This window comes from Lolium rigidum, chromosome 5 (genome assembly GCF_022539505.1).
Source record: "Lolium rigidum isolate FL_2022 chromosome 5, APGP_CSIRO_Lrig_0.1, whole genome shotgun sequence".
In the NCBI taxonomy this organism is placed as follows: Eukaryota; Viridiplantae; Streptophyta; class Magnoliopsida; order Poales; family Poaceae; genus Lolium; species Lolium rigidum.
Genome location: NC_061512.1, coordinates 14,903,590 through 14,912,824, shown reverse-complemented (window position 1 = coordinate 14,912,824; position 9,235 = coordinate 14,903,590). Strand labels below are relative to the sequence as shown.

Below are 9,235 nucleotides of genomic sequence, written 5' to 3'. Positions count from 1 at the left end.
GCGTATATATCCATGGAGCCATCATGCCCATCACCATTAACTCTTTAGTTCCGATTACTTAGTCAATCACATAGTAGCCAGCTTATCGATGTTCAATTATTTGCTCATGTACTATAGCTCGACAGTTGACGCACACACCTGGTCCCATGCATGGTGTCCTTGTTGCTGGTAGCAAGTGCGGCAGACGCGATGCAGACCTAATTGTGATCCCATTTGTTGTTGTGAAGTGTATAAGTAGATTGTCTAGCTCTTTCCATCAGTTCGGACTTTTGGTTTAAGTGGCCAGTGCATGAATCTTAACATGGTATCATAGCCCCAGGTCTCGAGTTCAAATTCTGGCTTTCACATGGTTTTCGCAATTAAGTCTAAAAATTGTTGTTGCCCCCCTCTTTAGCCACCGCTGATGCCCTGTTTCGGTGTGCTCTTCTTCTTTCACGTGTTGACTTTCTCTTCTCCCGTCACACGCGAGTGGGGGTGTTGTGAAGTGTATAAGTAGATTGTCTAGCTCTTTCCATCAGTTCGGACTTTTGGTTCAAGTGGCTAGTGCATAAATCTTAACACTTGTGAGGTAAATATGAATCTAATTAAAAAATATTATGGAACAATGTTGCACCATTATAGTATCTATTATGACACACAACTTTAATTCCAAACTTAAAATGTAGCTCGACAAAACAAAAGAAAAAAAAACTATTTTGGGACATTATTTGTTATATGATGTCGTATACCTAAGTCACCAAAAAGTATATAACCAACTATCGGTAAGATGGTTAGAAGTATAGAACCTACGAGAGCGATCAAACCCGAGGTTAGAAGATCATGATATCTCCTCACATGCCCTTGTGAAATCCTACCAAAAAACTTTGTGGTCAAAATATCATGGTATCTCTAGATAATTATTTCTACCAAACAGTTGACAAATTCGATGGACATGGAGCCATGGGCTTGAAATATGACATCAACAATCTAACAATGTCAACCGACACAAAGTCTAAGAGTGGAGTGTTTTTCCACTACTCACATGCGCCTGTATCTCTATGTAGGCCAGGTGGGCTTCCACTAAAATAGTTGAGAAAATTTCATAAGAGATATCCGGAAGCCCCAAACGAAACCCATAATCATTTTTTAGTTTTACTGAACATTTATGTTTATTTTTATTTAGTTCTATCACGATATAATTATTTTGCTCTATCATGATACAAAATCTGCTCTCTGTATTTTTTTTATTATTTAAGTGTAGTTACCACAACAAACTACATGAAAATACTTCTTTGTTATGTAATTAACTAATTGTAATGTTTATAACCATGTATGAGAAATAGACTTACTTTCTTTGCTAAAAAGCGTGCATAGGATTTGTAACAAAATGTTGGTTAATTCTTTTTTTTTTCTGGAGAATGGCGCTTCAATATTCTTCTCAAACTTAGTACTCTTATACAACTGAAAATAAATAAAAGAGTCATAACATCATGCCTCCACATAATAGTAGGGGATGCTGAGATGACTTTTAGTTTTAGGAGATGGTGTGTGCGAGAAGACAACACCGGAGATGTGGGACACCCCCTTATTGTTCGGCTAGAGGCACCGGATGAAACTATCTGGATCACATCGAACAAGGCATGAAACACACACAGTTTTTTACCTAGGTTCATGCTGCTGCGTAAAATCCTATATACTACTTATCTCAATTGATGGTGCGTCCTGCTTATCTCAATTGATGGTGGATTTGCACTCATGTTACAACGGGAGAAACAATCTCCTAAGGCAGTCAGGGCCCGTGGCGGAGTTACATCATCTGGAACCAGGGTGCACCGAGGATGCCACAATAGATATAAAACAAATTTAGGGAGTGCATATGTGGTAGAAAACTGATGTTTTACAAAGAAAAATTCCTAAAAGGGGCTTAGCATTTCAAGCTTCTCCTTTCATAGTGTAAGGATACCATTTGGATGTATAAAATTTCTAAAAAAGGGTTTAGTGTTTCAAGCTTCTCTGTTAGCTCTATAGTTCTAATCTTTTTGCACATTTCTACTAAATACCATGACTTTGTTAAAAGAGTCAACTACAAGAACACTGAACATGTCAAAATTGAACAGTGTATTGACTACACATCCTGCATTAAACAGGGAAGCATATACACATAGTCAACTGTACAGGGTGATGCTGGAGCCAAAGCATCCAGGACATACATCAGTCTGCAAGCCAGTCCAGATTATAACACTCTTCTGCTACCTGCACGCGCAGGTCTGGGATGACCTGCTCAGCCTCTCTCCAAAGCATCGCCGTCTCCTCGTCGCACACGACGTGGCCGAGGGACTTGAGCGAGGAGGAGGACCTCGGGAGGCTCCTGAGCCGCGAGCACTCCCTCATGTCGATCTTCTCCAGGTTAGTCAGGTGGCCGAGCTCCTCCGGGAGGTCCGTCAGGTTGATGCACTGCGATATGTCAAGGTACTTCAGCCTCTTCAGGCTGCACACCGACGGCGGGAGCTTCCACAGCGCCGGGCAGGCGTACACGCGCAGGATGCTGAGGCAGTGCAGCTTGCCCAGCTCATACGGCAGCTCGGTCAGGTCGTGGCAGTTTGAGATGGAGATGCTATCCAGGGAGCTGATCTCACATATACTAGGTGGCAACTGCTTTAGATCTACACAGTGGTCGATGGTGAGGTTGGATAGGCACGGGAATGTCATCGAGAGGTCCATCGTTGACCCTCTTAGACTGTTGTTTAACTCACACAGCACGAGAGAGATCTTGCGCAGGCTCTTCAACGGGATTGTGCTTTTTGGAAGTGGTGGGAGTGTGATCTTCTCTAGCCAGAGGCTGCGCAAGTCACTGAGCATGGTGAAGGCAGATAAGTTGTCAAGGGCCGCACTGGTAGTACCATAGTTGATTAGCACCAGGGCCTTCAGGTTCTGCATAGTTGCGATGAACGGCGGGAGGTAGTACACACTTGAGGCAAAGTTGAGGATAAGAACTTCTGCCTTGGGGAAGCTCATCTGGAACCAGTCAGATTCTTTCATCGCACCTGAAGTTTGAAATCAATTCGTTAGATCATCTTGTACTTGTAGTAAGTCGATAAGGGGAAATTTTGCACCACTAGAAAAAAATTGACAAACAGGTGCCCGCAAAAAAAGAAGTTGACAAACAGTGAGTGATCAGACATATCACCTGTGTGAATGGAAACTATCTGAGCTTCAAAGGGAGTGTCCTTATTTCTCTGCCAATCTCTGGGAAGTGATTCTTCTCTTCTTGGCATTACTAATCGCCCCCGTTTGTTCAGAGAATCACGCCCACTCATGTGAAGTGCCAGATCCCGCAACACATCATGTTGCGTCACTGAATAGTCATGATAGTTACTGTATAAATCTCCAGCTTTATTCCTGCAAAAAGAGCATAAGAGAATCAGATATGTTCTTGCAGTATATGGATTATCAAATGATTTCAAGAACATATGTAGCATACTTACTGTGCATCATTAACTAAGGTAAGCAGGTTTTTGTTCGACAGCTCCATTAGGATGGCGAAAGCATCTGGCTCTTCAAGATCATGTATCTCCATCCAAATGTTGATCAACACGTCAAGAGGGATCTTCTTATCCTCTGGGAAGCAACCCAGATCAAGGAAACATTCTCTAACCTTTCCTGACAAGCACTCGACGCTTGCAGCCATCCTCTCCAGGAGTTTGGTCTCATGCGAGTCGGAGATAGACTCTCCTCGTGACAAGCGGTTCTTCGCGCTCAACCATATCATAGGAGGCTGATCACGCAAGGATGCACCGATAACCTTCAGAGCTAGCGGAAGCCCTCTGCACTCAGCGGCCACCTGCTTAACCAGCTTCTTGTCAACAGTCTGAGGAATACACTCCTGATCGAAGGCAGCAGTGCAGAAGACAGATAGAGCTTCCTCTTCGCCGAGTAATTTCATTTCATAGGTCCGTTTAACTAGCGTAGGGAACTTCAACCTTGATATGACAAGAGTCGTGCAGCCAGGGAACTTGAACACGAGCTCCTCAAGCTGTGAGAGAGACCACACATCATCAAGTATAACAAGGACTGGTCCTTTGTCCCTTGGTCCTAACTTGAGCTGCCATTCCGGGATCTGGTTATACGTGCCGAGCACGATGTTGCTGCTGATCTGCTCCCACAGCCTCATCTTGATGGTCTCCAAATTCGCGGACTGCGAGACCGTCTCGAAGAAGATCCTGTTGTTGAAGTAGCCTGAACAAAGGAACATGTATTAGCGCTGGGTAGAGAAGAAAGATTGCTAAATTTCGAGATAATAAACTATGAAAGAAGATAAAGAGGATTATCATCACTAGTTCCAAGTGTCTTTGTAATTGCAGATGGTAATATCATATTTGAGTTACACCACGACCAAATTAATTGGGATTTAACAGTTGATATAAAATTATTGGAACGATAAGAAGAGGAGTATGTTACTTGGATCTGAACCATAATTAAATAGATATATGTTTAGAGCAGTAGAATAAGTGGCAATCATTTTTGGTTGAAAACAAAAATGTAACTTTCATGATGGCAAAAGATTTTCAGAGTATCTGCAAAGTTTGGCAGCCGGGAGTGGTTGTGTTGCTCTCACAGCAACCCTATCCCATGACAGCCATGCGCATGGTCAAAGCGCCAATTTTGACCAAAAAATAAGTGGCGCGGACCAAAACGTAAGCATCAGCCTCAACTTTACCTAATCGAAAAGATGACACGCCAATCAAGCACCAAAGATTCCCCATTTTTCTCAATCTTTCTTACCCCGTAATTCCACGAGAGAATTTTGGAAACATCTACTCAAAGAATCGAATGATGAACTTTGTACTGTAGTATGCAAGAACCGAACAAAAAAGAAAGAATTTAAGGAAGAATAATTCCTATGAGACGGGATGGTTTGTGGGATTCGATTCTTGTTTAGAATTATTACCTTGGACCTTTTGATCCTTGTAGATCTCCATGGCGAGCGTGGTCTTGCCGCTGCCGCCCATGCCGCAGATGCCGACGACCTCCCAGCCGCCGCCGCCGCTCATGACCATCTCCTTCACCTTGTCTTTGCCCACCTTGATGCCGCTCCCGAGCAAGTCGCCGCCTTTTTTGTCGAACTCCTCCGCCGGGACCTCCAGATCCATGGGCGTGCACACGGCGCCCTTGGCCGCCGGCGTCGCGACCTCTACACCCTTGGCCGGCGGCGGCGCGACGGGCAGGGACATGGCCACGCCCTTGGAGGGCGGCGGCAGCGGGACGGGGAGGGACATGGCGGGCGGGGAAGCCTGCATGGCGGCGGAGACCTCCTCGACGCGGCGCTCGAGGCGGCCGATGCGCGCGTCGGCCTCGTCGCGGAGGCGGCGCACGCCGTCGAGCACGCTGACGGTGGCGTGGCGCGCCAGCCAGCGCGCGATGCCCTGGTCGGCCGCCTCCATGCGGCGGGCCAGCTGCGCGGCGCGGTACACGTTCCAGCGCGGGGAGGCGGCCGCGCGGCGCGCCAGGTCGAGCGCCTCCCGGAGCCGCGCGGCCAGGTCGCCGAGCTCGGCGCCGCTGCGGAGGGCGCCGGCGGGGTGCGGGTGCTGGACGAGGGGCAGGAGCGGCTCCACGGTGCGGCGCAGGCGCTCGGCGGTGGAGCGGCAGAGGAAGGTGCCGGTGACGGCCCGCAGCAGCTCCTTCACCGCGTCGCCGGCCAGCTGGTCGAACAGGATCCGGCCTGGGTCCATGGCTCCCCTCCCGCTCTCGAACAGGAGCCTCGCTTGCTTATCTTCTTGGCTGCTTTGGTGGTGGGGTGTGCTGGGTGCGAGCTTGCGTGAGCTGGGTTAGTCGGGCAAGTGAGAGGTCGCCATCGCCATGGGGGAGTGGAGGAGGAGGAGGAGGAGGAGGAGGGGGGCGGCGTTTGGTCGCGGAGGCGGAGGAGGTGGAGATGGGTTTATAGAGGGCGGCACGGCAATGGGCTCCCGGTGGGAGTGGAGGAGGAGGGTCAACCGTTTGCGGTGAGGGGTCGCCGGTGCACCGGTGGGCTCCGCCGTGTGTACACGAGGAGAATATATAGCACCAGTGCACCGGGTAGTCGCCCAGAGTAGACCTGGATCACCTGACCTTTACCGGATTAGGCTGGTGCCAATGCACCGCCCCACTATAGTCTCGCCACGTCAGCTTTTTTTTCACTCTCACCCCACTCTCACCCCACTCTTACCCCACCTTGCCAATGCATGGGCTATAGTGAGAGTTCTCACTTCTCTCTCCTCCACATCACCATTTCCTTTTCACATTAAGTTATTTCACTTGATTTATTTTAGACATTCAAAATAATGCAAGAAAATAATTTTATTCAACTTAAAATGTTACCGATTACATAATAATTAATAAAATTGTATAATAAAAATTAAAAATTACATAAAAAATAAAAATTCTACTCCTCTTCCTCTTCTTCCTGCTCCTCCTCCTCGACGTCATCTTCTTCCAGACCAAGCTTTTTTTTTTCACCATCTTGATGGCCTTCGCATGTTTGCGCTTTTCTGCTTCGTCCATGTCGGCGGTTGATCGGTCTTTCATTTTGTTCCATTGCTTGAATAGCTTGGCCTTCTTCATCATGTTCCTCATCGCGAAGGATTTACTTCCTACCTCACTGCTTGATCAGGTTTCCTTCCCCTTTCTCCTACCCTTACGTGCCACGGCCTTGGCCCTATCACGGCCCGTTGGACGCTCTTCCTCCGTGTCGCCTGTCGCCTCGCTAGAGCTGTACTCACCAGAAGTTCCTTGACGGGTTCTCTTGGAAGTGGAGTCGGTTCCACTACCAGGACCATGTTGTCCTTTCCACTTCGCCTCATTTTTTACAGCATCCCACCAGTGGTGTCGTCTGAACGGCTGAGTCACTCTTTTGTCATTCGCGTACCTCTTCATTGCCGCCTTCATGACCATACCATCGTCTGCTCCACTCTGACGTAACGCCGATTCTTGGATGTGAAATGCATTGAACAGGGACACCTCCTTGTTGTAGGCGTTCCAATGATCCTTCAGTTGCTTCGAGGTCCGATGACGGGCAGGATCCGCGGTAGAGTTGAAGGTTGCAGCTATCTGACCCCAAAAACTAGTGTCGGACTTGCAATTACCGGCAACAGAGTCATTGGAGTTAAAAAGCCAAGTATTAACCTACCCCGAAATAGATATTGTTAGTGAAAAATCGAAGCAAGAACCAACCCCGAAATAAATATGTGATGGGTAAGTAAAGTACCAGTTTTTCCTCTTCCTCTTTTGTCCAGTCAAGCCTCTTTGGACGCGGTTGACGCGGTGGTACGATTGTTTCCGCGGCATCGGACTCCAAGCTTGGAGCACTGGCTTCAGGAGGTGGTGGGGGGTACGGACCATATGGCGCGTATGGATACGGATGCGGAGGGTATGAACCATATGGCGGGTAAGGAGGTACAGTGCCACTCCCGCTACCTGTAGGTGGAGCATGTGGAGGTGGTTGGGGGTATGGATACGGAGGCGGAGGGTATGAACCATATGGCGCCGGAGGTGGAGCGTATGCCCCATATGGCCCCGGAGGTGGTGTGCCGGAGGGGTATAAAACTCGGGGATGCGGCGAAGAACCGACATTGGTGCGACGATGTGTCGGAGAGAGATCATCTAGGCCTATTGGTGACCCGTCGGGACCCAACAGATCCGTGAACGTGGTCAAATCTGGTGGAGTCCAACCGGACATGGTGTAGAAGGTTTGAGAGAGTGAAGGAGATGAAATGGGTGTGGAGTGAGTGAAACCATATGGGGGTATTTATAGGGGGTGGGGATGAAATTTTAGGGTTTTTTGGCATTTTTTCGGATTTTTTGAAGTACCAACGGCTACCCCAACGGCTAGCTGAGGTAGACGAATCAGATCGCGCCACCTCAGCTAGCCGTTACACACTACCGCCCGCCTCTCGCCCGCTCCCGCCCGCCTCTGGCCCACCTATCGCCCGCCTACCGCCCGCTCTCGCCCGCCCTCTCGCCCGCCCCTCTCTCGCCCCGCCCCGCCAACGCTGCCGCCTCGCTACCGCCCCTCTCTCGCCCCCAACGCGGGCGGTAGCCGGGCGGGAGCGGGCGATACCGCCCGGCGCCAGCACCACCGCCCCGCGCTCGCCTCCCGCCCCACTCCCGCCTGCCTCTCGCCCCGCGGCGGGCGATACCACCCCGCCTCCAGCCCCCATTGGCACCAGCCTTAGGCGTGTCGGGTCTGGAACAACATCGCACGCAGGCCAGCCATTTTTGGACTCAACATGGCAATATGCTTTGAAGGTGTGTACATACATTTTCGAGAGAAATTATTTACGTACGAACGCATGCATGTTCTAGGAGTATACTACTAGAATACATGCATAAAATAAATGAAAAAATATGATAGTTGTGTAATTTTAGAACGGTTTTGGTAACTGAGAATTACTTATGTCTCAATCATCCACAAAAATGCACTAAAAATGTGCAACTGCAGTTAAAAATGTGTAACTCGAATCAGTTGAGTTGACTGAGACATAGGCACTCCCATCTTGGAATTCTATGAATCTGTGCTACGACATGCGTACCAAATAGATTAAACTAGTACTAGTTTTAAAAACAAATAGATTAAACTACAATTTACATATTTGTAATGTACGAAATAACAAAGCAAACGAACATGCATTAATCGTAGGCTCTGTTTTGGGATGCAAACTGAAGTTGCGAACATATAATTTAGCTACTACTACTTTCCATATAACGGGGACTAGAGTTATAACTGATCGATTCCAATTCGATCTGTTTGATGACAATGGAGCCGAGGACTTCCGTTTTTTTAATAGAGCAACCAACCGTATTTCATTAACCGAAAACTAAACACAAACCGGAATAAAATGATTATCCTGAATTTGCAGATAGAAAAATATAAACGATCGTGAAATACAAAACGATCCATGGGGTTTCCTGCAAACACCATAGCCAGCCACCGCCGCCAAACTCCAGCGCCGCCGAGACGGACACCGGAAGAGACGCCGAGTATCCACCATCGCAAGATCCAAAAAATCATCATCGCCAACGAGGATTTGTGAGTCGATGAACAGGCATGCTGCAAGCAGGAAGGCACATGTCGTTGTGGCACGTCGACCTCGGGACGTCCCCATGCTATCTTGGATCAAGATATGTTGCCTCCCATCGAGGAAGTCGGAAAAGAACGATATATCCACAACCTCCGGACCAACATCTTCATTCCAGAAGAACCACCGCGCCCCGGTCCTCGGCG

The 9,235-nt window shown here is 48.4% G+C and overlaps 1 protein-coding gene across 1 annotated transcript; it reads right to left on the bottom strand.

The window, feature by feature from the left end:
* Nucleotides 1-2,080: 2,080 nt before the first annotated feature.
* Nucleotides 2,081-5,960, bottom strand: LOC124651770 (putative disease resistance protein At5g47280). Its single transcript, XM_047190808.1, has 4 exons — nucleotides 4,928-5,960; nucleotides 3,465-4,215; nucleotides 3,167-3,378; nucleotides 2,081-3,023 (listed from the first exon to the last, which is right to left on the bottom strand). Exons 1-4 carry the CDS (start codon nucleotides 5,706-5,708, stop codon nucleotides 2,191-2,193), a joined length of 2,577 nt encoding a protein of 858 aa, XP_047046764.1. The 5' UTR covers nucleotides 5,709-5,960; the 3' UTR covers nucleotides 2,081-2,190.
* Between the last annotated feature and the right edge of the window lie 3,275 nt (nucleotides 5,961-9,235).

Bases quoted from the DNA above. Each gene is read 5' to 3' on its own strand.
- LOC124651770 (XM_047190808.1), bottom strand. From the start codon at position 5,708: ATGGACCCAGGCCGGATCCTGTTCGACCAGCTGGCCGGCGACGCGGTG. The intron at 4,216-4,927 runs GTAATAATTCTA...TCCTTTGTTCAG, and splicing joins CAAGGATCAAAAGGTCCAAG to GCTACTTCAACAACAGGATC. The intron at 3,379-3,464 runs GTAAGTATGCTA...CTCTTTTTGCAG, and splicing joins ACCTTAGTTAATGATGCACA to GAATAAAGCTGGAGATTTAT.